Source organism: Somniosus microcephalus, chromosome 23, assembly GCF_052327205.1.
Source record: "Somniosus microcephalus isolate GS21.2 chromosome 23, FLI_Smic_1.0, whole genome shotgun sequence".
Classification (NCBI taxonomy): domain Eukaryota; kingdom Metazoa; phylum Chordata; class Chondrichthyes; order Squaliformes; family Somniosidae; genus Somniosus; species Somniosus microcephalus.
The window spans coordinates 3,507,884-3,526,511 of NC_141009.1; the positions used below are offsets into that span (position 1 = coordinate 3,507,884).

Below are 18,628 nucleotides of genomic sequence, written 5' to 3' on the forward strand. Positions count from 1 at the left end.
CTCTGCCCCAGAGGGCTGTGGATGTTGAATTGTTGGGTATATTCAAGACTGAGATCAATAGATTGTTGTACATTAAAAGAATCAAGGGATATGGAGATAGTGCAGGAAAGTGGAGTTGAGGTTGAAGATCAGCCATGATCTCATTGAATGGCGGAGCAGGCTCGAGGGGCCGAATGGCCGACTCCTGCTTCTAATTCTTATGGGGTTTTTTTCTGAGCCCAACAAGAAATGGCAGCTCCCGGAGAGTGGCAGTGGTGGGAGGAGAATCCATAAGAATTTTTGAAAGGGAAGTGGATAAATATTTGTAAAAGAAATATTTGAAATCGTACGGATAATGGGCAGGTGAGAGGGACTAAGGGAATAGCTCTTTCAGGGAACTCGAACAAGCATGATGTGCCAAATGGGGAAAGGGCAGGGGAACTGGACTAAGGACATATAGGAACAGGAGGAGGCCATTCAGCCCCTCAGGCCTGCACCGCCATTCAATCAGACCACAGCTGATCTGTGTCTCAACCCCATCTCCCCACCTTTGCTTCATATCCCTTAATATCCTCGCCCAACAAAAATCGATCAATCTCAGTCTTGACATTTCCAATTGACCCCCGGCCTCGACAGCTTTCTGGGGGAGAGAGTTCCAGATTTCCACCACCCTTTGTGTGAAGAAGTGCTTCCTGACATCACCCCTGAACGGCCTGGCTCTAATTTTAAGGTTCTGCCCCCTTGTTCTGGACTCCCCCCACCAGAGGAAATAGTTTCTCTCTCTCGACCCCATCAACTCCTTTAATCATCTTAAACACCTCGATTAGATCACCCCTTAATCTTCTAAACTCGAGGGAATACAAGCCCAGTCTGTGCAACCTGTCCTCGGAATTTAACCCTTTAAATCCCGGTGTCCAGGAGATCGCTCTTTCAGAGAGACAGCACAAGCACGATGGGCCGAATGGCCTGCTTGTGTTGCTGTTAAAGTCTCTGATTCCATCAGTTAACAAACTCCCACCTGGGACCTGTTCTGCAAAATCTCATTTTAACTCTGCCACTCACTCATGGGATTCACTGATTTCAGTTCCTCTCAGTCGCAGAGTTGAGACATCGAGCGAGGTTGGTGTGAATAACTCGATCAGCTCTTTGTAAAAATTCCGGGCAGCTGCTGCCACGACTGCTGCTCGAGATTACTCAATTCTGGAAATGGTGAAACTCCTTGAAGAGGAAGTTAAGAGAGGAGCAAGACTGGATAAAAGCGGATTGCTGGATTGAGCAGGAACCTCACTCCATCCCAACCATGAGGAAGGGTTTGCTCAGGAATCTGACTCCTCGCCAGTACAACACCTTCCGAGACGATAATAACCAGCAGGAGACGCGAACAGGGTAAGAAATAGAAACCGCATTTTAAATCTCTGGACTGAAATTTATATATTTGAATTAGAAAAAAGTAATGTTTCAGGAAAAAAAATGTAAATCGTTAAAAAGAGATCTGGTGATATTTAGCAGGAAAAACAACAACAACAACTTGCATTTATATAGCGCCTTTAACGTAGTAAAACGTCCCAGGCACTTCACAGGAGCGTAAATCAGACAAAATTTGACACCGAGCCACATAAGGAGAAATTAGGACAAAATACTGCGGATGCGGGAAATCTGAAATATAAACAGAAAATGCTGGAAACACTCAGCAGTCAGGCAGCACCTGTGGAGAGAGAAACGGAGTTAATGTTTCAGGTTGTCACTAAAACAGATGATCTGGTCATTATCCCATTGCTGTTTGTGGGAGCTTGCTGTGCGCAAATTGACTGCTGCGTTTCCCACATTACAACAGTGACTGCACTTCAAAAAGTACTTAATTGGCTGTAAAGCGCTTTGGGACGTCCTGAGGTCATCACAGGCGCTATAGAAATGCAAGTCTTTCTTATTCCTTTCTCTGTTCACACTTGAGTTGATAGACAAGACCTTAATAAACCTGCCAAATGGGCGCGTAATTGGCAAATGAACTTCAATATAGAGAAGTGTGAGGTGGTCATCATGGTAGGAAGAATAAGGAGGCCACATGGCCCTTGGAAAATAAGAGTCTGAATGGGGTAGAGGAACAGAGGGATCTGAGGGAACAGATTCACAAATCACTAAATGTAGTGACGCAGGTTAATAAGGACATTTAATAAGCAAACCAAGCTCGGGGTTCATTTCCAGAGGGATAGAATTCAAAATCAGAGAATTTATGTTAAACTTGTATTGAACTTTGGTGAGACCACACTTGGAGCGCTGTGCACAGTTCTGGTCTCCATATTATAAAAAGGATATCGAGGCACTGGAGAAGGTGCAAAAAAGATTTACAAGGATGATACCAGAACTGGGAGGTTCTACCCATCAGGAAAGGTTGAACAGGCTGGGACTCTTTTCTCTGATAGATAGGTGACCTGATCGAGGTCTTTAAGATTATGAAAGGGTTCGATAGGGTAGACACAGAGAAGATGTTTCCACTTGTGGGGAGACCAGAACTAGGGGCCATCAATATAAGCTAGTCACTAATAAATCCAATGGGGAATTCAGGAGAAACTTCTTTACCCAGAGAGTGGGGAGAATGTGGAACTCGCTGCCACAGGGAGTGGTTGAGGTGAATAGCAGAGATACATTTAAGGGGAAGCTGGATAAACACATGAGGGAGAAAGGAATCGAAGGATATGCTGATAGGGTGAGAGGAAGAGGGTGGGAGGAGGCTGATGTGGAGCAGAAACACCGGCACAGAGCAGTGGGGCCGAATGGCCTGTTTCTGTGCTGTACATTCGAAGATAGTAGACAGATCCACTGGCTGTGGTGGGGAGGGTGAATATCCAGCCGCCATTATACTGCAGACCAAGAGCTTCGATACAGATTTATCTTCCAGGACAGTCAACAACTGGTGGATGTACCTGGCAGTGTTCACTCCTCTCTTGGGAAATCTAAGCTTTGGCTATGCGATGGTCTACACGTCTCCTGTAGTCCCAGAACTGCAGAAATCTCGCAACCTGAACCTTCGACTGAATGATGAACAGGCTTCTTGGTTTGTGGTAAGCAAAGGAAACGACTGATGTGTTTAGGGGGATGAGGGGCAGAGTCGGTGAGAACGGAGAGTGTAGAGGGAGCTTTACTCTGTATCTAACCCATGCTGTACCTGCCCTGGGAGTGTTTGATGGGGCAGTGTAGAGGGAGCTTTACTCTGTATCTAACCCGTGCTGTACCTGCCCTGGGAGTGTTTGATGGGACAGTGTAGAGGGAGCTTTACTCTGTATCTAACCTGTGCTGTACCTGCCCTGGGAGTGTTTGATGGGACAGTGTAGAGGGAGCTTTACTCTGTATCTAACCTGTGCTGTACCTGCCCTGGGAGTGTTTGATGGGACAGTGTAGAGGGAGCTTTACTCTGTATCTAACCCATGCTGTACCTGCCCTGGGAGTGTTTGATGGGACAGTGTAGAGGGAGCTTTACTCTGTATCTAACCCGTGCTGTACCTGCCCTGGGAGTGTTTGATGGGACAGTGTAGAGGGAGCTTTACTCTGTATCTAACCCGTGCTGTAGCTGCCCTGGGAGTGTTTGATGGGACAGTGTAGAGGGAGCTTTACTCTGTATCTAACCCGTGCTGTACCTGCCCTGGGAGTGTTTGATGGGACAGTGTAGAGGGAGCTTTACTCTGTATCTAACCTGTGCTATACCTGCCCTGGGAGTGTTTGATGGGACAGTGTAGAGGGAGCTTTACTCTGTATCTAACCCGTGCTGTACCTGCCCTGGGAGTGTTTGATGGGACAGTGTAGAGGGAGCTTTACTCTGTATCTAACCCGTGCTGTACCTGCCCTGGGAGTGTGCGATGGGACAGTGTAGAGGGAGCTTTACTCTGTATCTAACCCGTGCTGTACCTGCCCTGGGAGTGTTTGATGGGACAGTGTAGAGGAAGCTTTACTCTGTATCTAACCCGTGCTGTACCTGCCCTGGGAGTGTTTGATGGGACAGTGTAGAGGGAGCTTTACTCTGTATCTAACCCGTGCTGTACCTGCCCTGAGAGTGTTTGATGAGACATTGTAGAGGGAGCTTTACTCTGTATCTAACCCGTGCTGTACCTGCCCTGGGAGTGTTTGATGGGACAGTGTAGAGGAAGCTTTACTCTGTATCTAACCCGTGCTGTACCTGCCCTGAGAGTGTTTGATGAGACATTGTAGAGGGAGCTTTACTCTGTATCTAACCCGTGCTGTACCTGCCCTGGGAGTGTTTGATGAGACATTGTAGAGCGAGCTTTACTCTGTATCTAACCCGTGCTGTACCTGCCCTGGGAGTGTTTGATGGGACAGTGTAGAGGAAGCTTTACTCTGTATCTAACCCGTGCTGTACCTGCCCTGGGAGTGTTTGATGGGACAGTGTAGAGGGAGCTTTACTCTGTATCTAACCCGTGCTGCTGTACCTGCACTGGGAGTGTTTGATGGGACAGTGTAAGGGAGCTTTACTCTGTATCAAACCCTTAATGTAGTGGAATAATATCCCAATCTACACTAATGTCCCTCGTGTCATTGAGCAGAAGAAATAAAGATTGAAAATTATTTTTTTAGAAGAGATAGAATGATACAGCACAGGAGGAGGCCATTCGGCCCATCGTGCCTGTGCCGGCTCTTTGAAGAAGCTGTCCAATGAGTCCCACTCCCCTGCTCCCTCGCAATAGTCCCTGCCATTGTTTTGCTTTCCCGTTATCTATCCCCCGCCTGACGCTGTGGTTTTGAATACTTTTTACAGTCTGTCTTCAGCTTGGGTACGATGATCGGAGGCCTCAGCACCATGGTACTCAACGACTGGATTGGCCGCAAGCTGACCATCATGGTGTCCAGCTTGCCCTCGGCCCTTGGATTCGCCATAATGGACAGCGCCCAGGCCGTGTGGATGTTGGATGTCGGCCGGGCACTGACCGGTTTCGCCGGGGGAATGGCTGCCGGCTCCATTCCGGTAAGGCGGGGACGGGTAACTTGCCGTCAAATCCCTGCGAGGGACGGGTGTAACGGAGACCACGCTGGGGGGGCGGGGGAGAATTTTACCCCATCTCCCGGGGGAAACCGCTCATCAGCGGGATTGAGAAGCCGAGATGTGGGCCGAGGCTGAGCAGAGCAGGAGAGGGTCAGGGCAAAGCAGGAAGCAGATCAGATGATGCCAAGTGTGATATCCTGTTGGACGAAGGGAAGATTGAGTGAGAGAAATTTTCAGATAATTATTAGGGCCGGAGATGGTGCCACCAGTGTGGATTTCAGCAGGGGAAGAGATATAAGGAGCCGGATGAGTTTGTAGGGAATTCTTTGTATATTCATTCTGGGGATATGGGCAAGTTCAGCATTTATTGACCATCCCTTGTTAAAGGGAACCATGAGGGAGAAAGGACTAGAAGGTTATGTTGATAGGGTGAGATGAAGCAGGTGGGCGGAGGCTCACTGGAGTGGGGGCGAACCCACAACCTTCTGACTTAGGTGAGAGAGACAGCTACCCACTGAGCCACGGGCTTAGTATCAGCAGCTCGAAATATCTGCAGATTAAGGGGATTTACGCTTGCTCTGCTGGCCCTGCTCCGCAAGGCCCCATGGTGTCCACTCAAGCAGCTGACGGGGATGGAAGCCTCAGCACCCCCTAGTGTAGGTGACAGCTCACACCTACACCAACAGACAGCGAAACCTAAACTGCTCTCGCCTTCTTTCCAGGTTTACATCTCTGAGGTATCCGTGGCCAAGCTGAGAGGACGACTGGGAGCCGGGCCCCAGTTCATGCTCGTCTGTGGAGCACTCCTGCTCTACGCATTGGGTGAGGGATTCTCCACAATGGGAGTGAATGGGAAGGGGATTGGGTCCATTGGGATTCTATACAATGGGAGTGAATGGGAAGGGGTTTGGGTCCATTGGGATTCTATACAATGGGAGTGAATGGGAAGGGGTTTGGTCCATTGGGATTCTCCACAATGGGAGTGAATGGGAAGGGGTTTGGGTCCATTGGGATTGTGTACAATGGGAGTGAATGGGAAGGGGTTTGGTCCATTGGGATTCCATACAATGGGAGTGAATGGGAAGGGGTTTGGTCCATTGGGATTCTGTACAATGGGAGTGAATGGGAAGGGGTTTGGTCCATTGGGATTCTCCACAATGGGAGTGAATGGGAAGGGGTTTGGGTCCATTGGGATTCTATACAATGGGAGTGAATGGGAAAGGGTTTGGTCGATTGGGATTCTGTACAATGGGAGTGAATGGGAAGGGGTTTGGTCCATTGGGATTCTCCACAATGGGAGTGAATGGGAAGGAGTTTGGGTCCATTGGGATTCTATACAATGGGAGTGAATGGGAAAGGGTTTGGTCGATTGGGATTCTGTACAATGGGAGTGAATGGGAAGGGGTTTGGTCCATTGGGATTCTGTACAATGGGAGTGAATGGGAAGGGGTTTGGTCCATTGGGATTCTATACAATGGGAGCGAATGGGAAGGGGTTTGGGTCCATTGGGATTCTATACAATGGGAGTGAATGGGAAGGGGTTTGGTCCATTGGGATTCTGTACAATGGGAGTGAATGGGAAGGGGATTGGGTCCATTGGGATTCTGTACAATGGGAGTGAATGGGAAGGGGTTTGGTCCATTGGGATTCTCCACAATGGGAGTGAATGGGAAGGGGTTTGGTCCATTGGGATTCTCCACAATGGGAGTGAATGGGAAGGGGTTTGGTCCATTGGGATTCTCCACAATGGGAGTGAATGGGAAGGGGTTTGGTCCATTGGGATTCTCCACAATGGGAGTGAATGGGAAGGGGTTTGGTCCATTGGGATTCTCCACAATGGGAGTGAATGGGAAGGGGTTTGGTCCATTGGGATTCTATACAATGGGAGTGAATGGGAAGGGGTTTGGGTCCATTGGGATTCTATACAATGGGAGTGAATGGGAAGGGGATTGGGTCCATTGGGATTCTGTACAATGGGAGTGAATGGGAAGGGGTTTGGGTCCATTGGGATTCTCCACAATGGGAGTGAGTGGGAAGGGGTTTGGTCCATTGGGATTCTATACAATGGGAGTGAGTGGGAAGGGGTTTGGTCCATTGGGATTCTATACAATGGGAGTGAATGGGAAGGGGTTTGGTCCATTGGGATTCTATACAATGGGAGTGAATGGGAAGGGGTTTGGTCCATTGGGATTCTATACAATGGGAGTGAATGGGAAGGGGATTGGGTCCATTGGGATTTTGTACAATGGGAGTGAATGGGAAGGGGTTTGGGTCCATTGGGATTCTCCACAATGGGAGTGAATGGGAAGGGGTTTGGTCCATTGGGATTCTCCACAATGGGAGTGAATGGGAAGGGGTTTGGTCCATTGGGATTCTCCACAATGGGAGCGAATGGGAAGGGGTTTGGTCCATTGGGATTCTATACAATGGGAGCGAATGGGAAGGGGTTTGGTCCATTGGGATTCTATACAATGGGAGTGAATGGGAAGGGGTTTGGGTCCATTGGGATTCTGTACAATGGGAGTGAATGGGAAGGGGTTTGGTCCATTGGGATTCTATACAATGGGAGCGAATGGGAAGGGGTTTGGTCCATTGGGATTCTCCACAATGGGAGTGAATGGGAAGGGGTTTGGTCCATTGGGATTCTATACAATGGGAGTGAATGGAAAGGGGTTTGGGTCCATTGGGATTCTGTACAATGGGAGTGAATGGGAAGGGGTTTGGGTCCATTGGGATTCTGTACAATGGGAGTGAATGGGAAGGGGTTTGGGTCCATTGGGATTCTGTACAATGGGAGTGAATGGGAAGGGGTTTGGTCCATTGGGATTCTGTACAATGGGAGTGAATGGGAAGGGGTTTGGTCCATTGGGATTCTATACAATGGGAGTGAATGGGAAGGGGTTTGGTCCATTGGGATTCTGTACAATGGGAGTGAATGGAAAGGGGTTTGGGTCCATTGGGATTGTGTACAATGGGAGTGAATGGGAAGGGGTTTGGGTCCATTGGGATTCTGTACAATGGGAGTGAATGGGAAGGGGTTTGGTCCATTGGGATTCTATACAATGGGAATGAATGGGAAGGGGTTTGGTCCATTGGGATTCTGTACAATGGGAGTGAATGGAAAGGGGATTGGGTCCATTGGGATTCTGTACAATGGGAGTGAATGGGAAGGGGTTTGGTCCATTGGGATTCTATACAATGGGAGTGAATGGGAAGGGGTTTGGGTCCATTGGGATTCTATACAATGGGAGTGAATGGGAAGGGGATTGGGTCCATTGGGATTCTGTACAATGGGAGTGAATGGGAAGGGGTTTGGGTCCATTGGGATTCTGTACAATGGGAGTGAATGGGAAGGGGTTTGGTCCATTGGGATTCTGTACAATGGGAGTGAATGGGAAGGGGTTTGGTCCATTGGGATTCTATACAATGGGAGTGAATGGGAAGGGGTTTGGTCCATTGGGATTCTGTACAATGGGAGTGAATGGAAAGGGGTTTGGGTCCATTGGGATTGTGTACAATGGGAGTGAATGGGAAGGGGTTTGGGTCCATTGGGATTCTGTACAATGGGAGTGAATGGGAAGGGGTTTGGTCCATTGGGATTCTATACAATGGGAATGAATGGGAAGGGGTTTGGTCCATTGGGATTCTGTACAATGGGAGTGAATGGAAAGGGGATTGGGTCCATTGGGATTCTGTACAATGGGAGTGAATGGGAAGGGGTTTGGGTCCATTGGGATTCTATACAATGGGAGTGAATGGGAAGGGGTTTGGGTCCATTGGGATTGTGTACAATGGGAGTGAATGGGAAGGGGTTTGGTCCATTGGGATTCTGTACAATGGGAGTGAATGGGAAGGGGTTTGGTCCATTGGGATTCTGTACAATGGGAGTGAATGGAAAGGGGTTTGGGTCCATTGGGATTGTGTACAATGGGAGTGAATGGGAAGGGGTTTGGGTCCATTGGGATTCTGTACAATGGGAGTGAATGGGAAGGGGTTTGGTCCATTGGGATTCTATACAATGGGGATGAATGGGAAGGGGTTTGGTCCATTGGGATTCTGTACAATGGGAGTAAATGGGAAGGGGTTTGGTCCATTGGGATTCTATACAATGGGAATGAATGGGAAGGGGATTGGGTCCATTGGGATTCTGTACAATGGGAGTGAATGGGAAGGGGTTTGGGTCCATTGGGATTCTATGCAATGGGAGTGAATGGGAAGGGGATTGGGTCCATTGGGATTCTGTACAATGGGAATGAATGGGAAGGGGTTTGGTCCATTGGGATTCTATACAATGGGAATGAATGGGAAGGGGTTTGGTCCATTGGGATTCTATACAATGGGAGTGAATGGGAAGGGGTTTGGTCCATTGGGATTCTGTACAATGGGAGTGAATGGGAAGGGGTTTGGTCCATTGGGATTCTGTACAATGGGAATGAATGGGAAGGGGTTTGGTCCATTGGGATTCTATACAATGGGAATGAATGGAAAGGGGTTATTAAAACTTTTTTTTATTCATTCATGGGATGTGGGCATCGCTGGCAAGGCCAGTGTTTATTGCCCATCCCTAGTTGCCCCTTGAGAAGGTGGTGGTGAGCCGCCTTCTTGAACCGCTGCAGTCCGTGTGGTGAAGGTGCTCCCACAGTGCTGTTAGGGAGGGAGTTCCAGGATTTTGACCCAGCGACGATGAAGGAACGGCCGATATATTTCCTCGTCAGGATGGTGTGTAACTTGGAGGGGAACTTGGAGGTGGTGGTGTTCCCATGCGCCTGCTGCCCTTGTCCTTCTAGGTGGAAGAGGTCGTGGGTTTGGGAGGTGCTGCCGAGGAAGCCTTGGCGAGCTGCTGCATTGCTTGTTGCGAGTTTGATCCATTGGGATGCTGTACAGTGGGAGTGAATGGGAAGGGGTTTGGTCCATTGGGATTCTGTACAGTGGGAGTGAATGGGAAGGGATTTGGTCCATTGGGATTGTGTACAATGGGAGTGAATGGGAAGTGGTTTGGTCCATTGGGATTCTGTACAATGGGAGTGACTGGGAAGGGGTTTGGGTCCATTGGGATTCTGTACAATGGGAGTGAATGGGAAGTGGTTTGGTCCGTTGGGATTCTGTACAATGGGAGTGAATGGGAAGGGGTTTGGTCCATTGGGATTCTGTACAATGGGAGTGAATGGGAAGGGGTTTGGTCCATTGGGATTCTGTACAATGGGAGTGAATGGGAAGGGGTTTGGGTCCATTGGGATTCTATACAATGGGAGTGAATGGGAAGGGGTTTGGTCCATTGGGATTCTATACAGTGGGAGTGAATGGGAAGGGGTTTGGCCCATTGGGATTCTGTACAATGGGAGTGAATGGGAAGGGGTTTGGTCCATTGGGATTCTGTACAATGGGAGTGAATGGGAAGGGGTTTGATCCATTGGGATTCTGTACAATGGGAGTGAATGGGAAGGGGTTTGGTCCATTGGGATTCTATACAGTGGGAGTGAATGGGAAGGGGTTTGGTCCATTGGGATTCTGTACAATGGGAGTGAATGGGAAGGGGTTTGGTCCATTGGGATTCTGTACAATGGGAGTGAATGGGAAGGGGTTTGATCCATTGGGATTCTGTACAATGGGAGTGAATGGGAAGTGGTTTGATCCATTGGGATTCTATACAGTGGGAGTGAATGGGAAGGGGTTTGGTCCATTGGGATTCTATACAGTGGGAGTGAATGGGAAGGGGTTTGGTTTATAATCTGATTGTAAAATCTGTTCAGTTTGTGTTGTTGAAGAAGGTCAGTGATTTGAGCGTGAAGTTGATGCTAAACCTTTTGTTCTTTCTCAGGCCTGGTCCTGTCCTGGCGTTATTTGGCTGCTGTTGGGGCGATTATACCGGTCGTAATGGTCACTATTCTGTGCTTCATGCCGGAATCGCCTCGCTATTTAATCTCCAAACGTCGCAAGGATGAAGCCATGCAGTCACTGGCATGGCTTCGAGGAGCTGGGGCCGATTACCAACTCGAATACAAGGAGATCGAGGACTCACTGAGCAGAAATGTAAGCGGTCATTCTATTCAGCCCAGACTGAAATGTGAACGGCCATGGCACGATTTGGAGGACCAGGAGAATTCTCCCCGGCGTCCTGGCCAATATCTATCATTAAAAAGCCGATTTGCTATTTGTGGGAGCTTGCTGTGCGCAAATTGGCTGCCGTGTTTCCTTCATTAGAACAGTGACTACACTTCAAAAGTACTTCATTGGCTGTAAACCGCTTTGGGACGTCCTGAGGTTGTGAAAGTCGCTCTAGAAATGCTAGTTCTCTCTTTGAGTTTGTGTGCACTCTCTTATCCCTTTCTTGCAATGTGAGATTGTGGCTCTTTCCCCCGTTCAGGTCACACGGATGTCGTGCTCTGACCTCCGCCAGCCCTTCATCTACAAGCCTGTGCTGATTGCTGTCTTCATGAGGGTGCTTCAGCAGCTCAGTGGGATCACAGTCATCCTGGTAAACATGCAGCTCATCTTTGACAGCACGTCCGTGATCCTGGTAAGTACCACACGTAGCACACTGCCATCAACTAACCACGCCAAACAGCCATTCATTGCCGGGCTCCCTGAGAAGGTGGTGGTGAGCTGCCTTCTTGGACCACTGGGGTCTTTCAGATGAGGCGTTAAACTGAGTCCACGTCAGCCCTGGGGTGAACGTAAATCAGCCAGGGTTCCTGCTCCTGATCCCCGTCCAGTGACCCCTGGGTTAGAGAGAGCGGAAATCAGCCAGGGTTCCTGCTCCTGATCCCTGTCCAGTGACCCCTGGGTTAGAGAGAGGGGAAATCAGCCAGGGTTCCTGCTCCTGATCACTGTCCAGTGACCCCTGGGTTAGAGAGAGAGGAAATCAGCCAGGGTTCCTGCTCCTGATCACTGTCCAGTGACCCCTGGGTTAGAGAGAGCGGAAATCAGCCAGGGTTCCTGCTCCTGATCACTGTCCAGTGACCTCTGGGTTAGAAACAGAGGAAATCAGCCAGGGTTCCTGCTCCTGATCACTGTCCAGTGACCCCTGGGTTAGAGAGAGAGGGGAAATCAGCCAGGGTTCCTGCTCCTGATCACAGTCCAGTGACCCCTGGGTTAGAGAGAGAGGGGAAATCAGCCAGGGTTCCTGCTCCTGATCACTGCCCAGTGACCCCTGGGTTAGAGAGAGAGGGGAAATCAGCCAGGGTTCCTGCTCCTGATCACTGTCCAGTGACCCTGGCTGGTCAGTGTGTGGTCATCGGGTAAGTTTATGATCAGCTGGGCTGTGATGACTTCCCTGGTTAAATAGCCGACGGGCACTTACTGTCAGGGGTCTGTCTGCCCTCCCTCCGATAATCCAAAACCCAAACTTGGTCTCATTCAGTCACTGCTTCCTGATTGAACTCATCTTCTCTCCTGTTCTTTTCAACCTTGAGGACTGTGACCTTTTACCCAGCATTGTCTCTCTCTCTCTCTCCCCCTCTCTCTCCCTCCTCTACCCCTCTCCCCCTCTCACACTCTCTCTCTCTCTATTTCTCCCCTCCCCCTCTCACACTCTCTCTATTTCTCCCCCTCCCTCTCTCCCCCTCTCTCTCACACTGTCTCTCTCCCCCTCACTCCCTCCTTCTCTCTCTCCCCCCTCTATCTCCCTCCCTCTCACACTCTCTTTCTCCCTCCCTCTCTCTCTCTCTCTCTCTCTCCCTTTCTCGCTCCCTCCCTCTCTCCCCTCTCTTTCTCCCTCTCTCCGTCTCTCTCCCTCCCCCTCTCTCTCCCTCCGTCTCTCTACCCCTCCCTCTCCCTCTCCTCCTCTCTCTCTCTCTCACACTCTCTCTCTGCCCCTCCCCCTCTCTCCGTCTCTCCCTCCCCCTCCGTCTCTCTCTCTCTCTCTCCCCCTCTCTCCCTCTCTCTCTCCCCCCTCTTTCTCTCTCCCCCCTCTCCCTCCCTCTCTTCCCCCCTCTCCCTCCCTCTTCCCCCTCTCCCTCCCTCTCTTCCCCTCTCCCTCCCTCTCTTCCCCCCTCTCCCTCCCTCTCTTCCCCCCTCTCCCTCCCTCTCTTCCCCCTCTCCCTCCCTCTCTTCCCCCTCTCCCTCCCTCTCTTCCCCCCTCTCCCTCCCTCTCTTCCCCCTCTCCCTCCCTCTCTTCCCCCCTCTCCCTCCCTCTCTTCCCCCCTCTCCCTCCCTCTCTTCCCCCTCTTCCCCCCTCTCCCTCCCTCTCTTCCCCCCTCTCCCTCCCTCTCTTCCCCCCTCTCCCTCCCCTCCCTCTCTCCCTCCCTCTCTCCCTTCCCCCCTCTCCCTCCCTCCCTTCCCCCCTCTCCCTCCCTCTCTTCCCCTCTCCCTCCCTCTCTCCCCCTCTCCCCCCCTCTCTTCCCCCTTCTCCCTCCCTCTCTCTCCCTCTCTTCCTCTCCCCTCTCTCTCTCCCTCTCCCCCCTCTCTCTCTCCCGCTCCCCTCCCCTCTCTCTCTCTCCTCCCTCCTCTCTCTCTCTCAATTCAATTCAATTCAATTCAATTCAAATCGCTTTATGGGCATGACAAGGTACATCTTATGTTGCCAAAGCATCGAAAAACATTCATGGTTGTACACAAAAATACAGATCTATCCATACAGTGTATAAACAGATATATCCCTGAGTGTATAAATATACATTCGTATAATTTGTATATACTCTTTTCTTATATTTAGTGGTTGTCCCTATGTTTATGGCAAGCTGTAACATAGTGTGCCGCTAAGGTTACACAATTTCTCTCTTCCCCTAGTAGGTATGGGAGTTTTTGGCCGTCATTCAAATTTCTGAATTCCGGGCATATTTTTGTGAATTTTGGGTAGAAATTCTCCCTTATGCCCTGATATTTTCTACAAGCTGTGAGGAAGTGCATCTCTGTCTCCACCACTCCCTGACTGCAGTGAGAGCATATCCTGTCCTCTCTTGGTAGCCGGGTCTGCCTGTGTCTACCTTTTTCGATCGCCAGGCTATGTTCACTAAGTCGGTACATTGTCAAGGTTTTTCTCAGTTTGCTATCCTTTACCCTGGTCAGGTAATCAGCCATGTTGTATTGTCTGTTTAGGGCCAAGTAGCAATTGAGTTTGCTTTGGGTTTTTGTTGTTTCTGCCCAATATGACAGATATTTTTCCTTTTGCTTAGCGACGATTGTGTTGGGTTGAATTCTTTGTGTTACACTGTCACTGTCCTGGGGCTGGTTATTGTTAGTAGTGTTAGTAGTTACTTCACTGATTCCTAGGACTAGTTGACTGACGGTATTCTTCTTTATGGTCCTCTCTTGGCATTTCAGGGCTTCGTAATGATAGCATTGGGGGTTGCTCATTTCTAGGTGTTTCCAAAATTTGGTGGCTCTTTTTTGGTCTCTCTCTCTCTCTCTCAGCGGTCTCTCTCTCTCAGCGGTCTTTCTCTCTCTCTCTCAGCGGTCTCTCTCTCTCTCTCTCTCTCTCTCAGCGGTCTCTCTCTCTCTCCCCCGCTCTCTCCCTCCCCTCTCTCCCCCCCCTCGCTCTCTCTCCCCCTCGCTCTCTCTCTCCCCCTCCCTCTCCCCCTCCTCTCTCCCCCTCCCTCTCTCTCCCCCCTCTCTCTCCCCCCCTCCCCTACCCCCTCTCTCTCTCCCCCTCTCTCTCTCCTCCCTCTCTCTCCCCCCTACCCCCCCTCCCCTCTCCCTCCCCTCTCCCTCTCCCTCCCCCTCCCCTCTCCCCTCCCCTCTCTCCTCTCTCCCCCTCCCCTCCCCTCTCTCCCCCTCCCCCCCTCCCCTCTCTCCCCCTCCCCCCTCTCTCCCCCCTCCCCCCTCTCTCCCCCTCCCCCCCTCCCCTCTCTCCCCCTCCCCCCTCTCTCCCCCTCCCCCCCTCCCCCCTCTCCCTCTCTCCCTCTCTCCCCCTCCCCCCTCTCTCCCCCTCCCCCCTCTCTCCCCCTCCCCTCTCCCCTCTCCCCCTCCCCCCTCTCCCCCCTCCCCTCTCCCCTCTCTCCCCTCTCCCCCTCCCCTCTCTCCCCCTCCCCCTCTCTCTCCCCTCTCTCCCCTCTCCCCCTCCCCTCTCTCCCCCTCCCCCTCTCTCTCCCTCCCCCTCTCTCCCTCCCCCTCTCTCCCTCCCCCTCTCCCCCTCCCCCTCTCTCCCTCCCCCTCTCCCTCTCCCCCCTCCCCCCTCTCCCCCTCCCCTCTCTCCCCCTCCCTCCCCCTCCCCTCCCCTCCCCCTCCCCTCTCTCCCCCTCCCTCCCCCTCCCCTCTCTCCCCCCTCCCCCTCCCTCCCCCTCCCCTCCCCTCCCTCTCTCCCCCCTCCCTCCCCCTCCCCTCTCTCCCCCCCTCCCCTCTCTCCCCCCCCCTCTCTCCCCCCTCTCCTCTCTCCCCCCTCCCTCTCTCCCCCCCTCTCCTCTCTCCCCCCTCCCTCTCTCCCCCCCTCTCCTCTCTCCCCCCTCCCTCTCTCCCCCCCTCTCTCTCTCCCCCCCTCTCTCTCTCTCAATTCAATTAAATTCAAATCGCTTTATTGGCATGACAAGGTACATCTTATGTTGCCAAAGCATCGAAAAACATTCATGGTTGTACATAAAAATACAGATCTATCCATACAGTGTATAAACAGATATATCCCTGAGTGTATAAATATACATTCGTATAATTTGTATATACTCTTCTTATATTTAGTGGTTGTCCCTCTGTTTATGGCAAGCTGTAACATAGTGTGCCACTAAGGTTACACAATTTCTCTCTTCCCCTAGTAGGTATGGGAGTTTTTGGTCGTCATTCAAATTTCTGAATTCCGGGCATATTTTTGTGAATTTTGGGTAGAAATTCTCCCTTATGTCCTGATATTTTCTACAAGCTGTGAGGAAGTGCATCTCTGTCTCCACCACTCCCTGACTGCAGTGAGAGCATATCCTGTCCTCTCTTGGTAGCCGGATCTGCCTGTGTCTACCTTTTTTGATCGCCAGGCTATGTTCACTAAGTCTGTACATTGTCAAGGTTTTTCTCAGTTTGCTATCCTTTACCATGGTCAGGTAATCAGCCATGTTGTATTGTCTATTTAGGGCCAAGTAGCAATTGAGTTGTTTCTGCCCAATATGACAGATATTTTTCCTTTTGCTTAGTGACGATTGTGTTGGGTCGAATTCTTTGTGTTACGCTGTCACTGTCCTGGGGCTGGTTATTGTTAGTAGTGTTAGTAGTTACTTCACTGAGTCCCAGGTCTAGTTGACTGAGGGTATAGCAGTGGGGGTTGCTCATTTTTAGGTGTTTCCAAAATTTGGTGGCTCTTTTTTGGATAGTAATTATTAGTGGATATTGGCCTAGTTCTGCCCTGCATGCATTGTTTACGGTTTTCCTTTGAGTCTGGAGGATACTTTTACAGAATTCTGCATGTAGGATCTCAATTGGGTGTTTGTCCCATTTTGAAAATTCTTGTTGTGTTAGCGGTCCCCACACCTCACTGCCATAGAGTGCAATTGGTTCAATTAATGATTTTGATTTGAAAATTTTGAGCCAAATGCTAATTGGGATTTCTATTTGGATTGATCTTTTAATGGCATAGAAAGCCCTTCTAGCTTTCTCTTTCAGTTCATTCACAGCCAGTTTGAAATTTCCCGTAGAGCTGATTTTTATGCCCAAGTATGTGTAGTTAGTGGTTTGTTCGATTTTAGTTGTTCCCAGTGTGAGATTTATTTTGGGTCCCTGATGTCTGGATCTTTGCTGGAACACAAGGACTTTGGTTTTTTGGGGGTTTATTGTCAGGGCCCAGGTCTGACAGAACGACTCCAGCAGATCCAGGTTCTGCTGTAGACCCTCCTTAGTTGTTGACAGCAGAACCAGGTCGTCTGCATAGAGGAGGAATTTAACCTTGGATTCATATAGGGTGAGGCCGGGTGCTGTAGATTGTTCAAGTAGTTTTGCCAGTTCATTTATGTAAATATTAAAGAGTGTCGGTGAGATTGGCGAGCCCTGCGTCACCCCCCCGCCCCTGTGGGAAGTATTTTGTTTGTTTGGCTCCAATTTTAACTGCACATTTGTTGTTTGTATCATTGATTTAATTACATCATATGTTTTTCCCCCTACCCCGCTTTCGATAAGTTTCAGGAATAGACCGTTGTGCCAGATGGAATCGAAAGCCTTCTGGAAATCTATAAAGCATGCGTAGATTTTGCTTTTGTTTTGATGAACGTGTTTGTCAATTAGGGTCTGTAGGGTGAAGATATGATCTGATGTTCTATAGTTTGGCAGGAATCCAATTTGGCTTTTGCTCAAGACATTGTGCTCCTCAAGGAAGTTTATAAGTCTTCTGTTTATGATACTACAGAAAACCTTCCCCAGGTTACTGTTTACACAGATGCCTCGATAGTTATTTGGGTCAACTTTATCCCCACTTTTGTATATGGGCGTTATGAGTCCTTTGTTCCAGATATCAGGGAAGTAACCGACACTCAGAACCAAGTTGAAGAGTTTCAGTATAGCCAATTTCATTTTATCGTCCGTGTGTTTAATCATCTCGCTTAGGATGCCGTCTGCACCGCAAGCTTTTCCTGGTCGCAGGTCCTTGAGTTTTTCAATGGGGTCTATCGGGTTTTGGTTATCTTTTATGGCAAATTCTAGCTTTGCCAGTTTTTCGCATATTTGGTATTGCTCTGGGCTTAGTGTGTTTTTCTGGTATAATTTTTCAAAATGGTTTTCCCATGTGTCTCCGTTTTGAATGGCCAATTCGTCGTGTTGTTTTTTGTGTAATGTATTCCAGTTGTCCCAGAAACAATTGGAATCAATGGATTCCTCAATGGAGATGAGTGTATTCTTAATATACTGCTCTTTCTTGGTTCTGAGTGTGTTTTTGTATTGTGTTAGTGCCTGACAATAAGTAAGGCGTAATTCCTCATTTTCTGGTTGTCTGTGTTTTTGGTTTGATATTTTTCTGAGTTTTTTCCTCATGTTCTGGCAATCGGAGTCAAACCATTTTTCGTAGTTTTTTGTTTTGGGTTTGTTCTTGCGAACTTTCAAGTTTGACATTGATGCCAAATTATCAAAAATATTATTTAGGTTATTCACTGCCCAGTTTACGCCTTCTTTATTGTGTGTGTATGTATTTTCCAGAAAGGTGTCCAAGAGAGCTTGAGTTGTTTGGTTGCTAATTGCTTTCGGGTATTTTTCCGTGCTGTTTTTGGCCCATCTGTAAGATTTTTTAATGTTGTACAGTTTACTGGGTTGTGTTTCTGTGTTGGTTGTTTCTGTCCTTTCAAGATATGCAGTAATTTGACTGTGGTCTGACAGTGTTGTTTGACTGTGAATGTTCTGAAAGAGGATGGGTCGAGATCTGTAATCATATAGTCTACGGTGCTGAAGCCAAGAGGTGAGCAATAGGTGGATCTTCCTAGGAAGTCTCCCAATAACCTACCATTGACAATGTACAGACCCAGGCTTCGACAGAGCTGCAGGAGCTGTTTTCCGTTAGCATTTGTCTGTTTGTCGCAGTTATGCCTGTGTGGATGGGAAGGGAGATCAAAGTGGTTATTCCCAAATATGTAATTATTCCCATGATTATTGGTGAAGTCTGGTTCTTCGCCCGTTCTTGAGTTGAGGTCCCCACATATCAACACATTTCCCTGGGCCTGGAATTGGATAATCTCCCTCTCTATGTTGGAGAAGGTGTCCTCTTTGAAGTACGGGGATTCTGTCGGGGGGATATAGAGTGCGCAAATGAAAACATCTTTCATGCTA

At 49.4% G+C, this 18,628-nt stretch overlaps 2 protein-coding genes across 2 annotated transcripts in view; one reads left to right on the top strand and one right to left on the bottom strand.

The window, feature by feature from the left end:
* cacfd1 (calcium channel flower domain containing 1) overlaps positions 1 to 18,628 on the bottom strand; it is an 81,309-nt gene that overhangs the window by 22,020 nt on the left and 40,661 nt on the right. The window lies entirely within an intron of this gene.
* LOC147101559 (solute carrier family 2, facilitated glucose transporter member 6-like) overlaps positions 1,265 to 18,628 on the top strand; it is a 25,771-nt gene continuing 8,407 nt past the window's right edge. The window contains exons 1-6 of the mRNA XM_085965127.1: positions 1,265 to 1,365; positions 2,876 to 3,038; positions 4,745 to 4,951; positions 5,692 to 5,791; positions 10,788 to 10,999; positions 11,334 to 11,593. Coding sequence (XP_085821253.1) covers positions 1,280 to 1,365; positions 2,876 to 3,038; positions 4,745 to 4,951; positions 5,692 to 5,791; positions 10,788 to 10,999; positions 11,334 to 11,593 — 1,028 coding nt within the window. The 5' untranslated portion in view covers positions 1,265 to 1,279. The remainder of the gene's footprint in view (positions 1,366 to 2,875; positions 3,039 to 4,744; positions 4,952 to 5,691; positions 5,792 to 10,787; positions 11,000 to 11,333; positions 11,594 to 18,628) is intronic.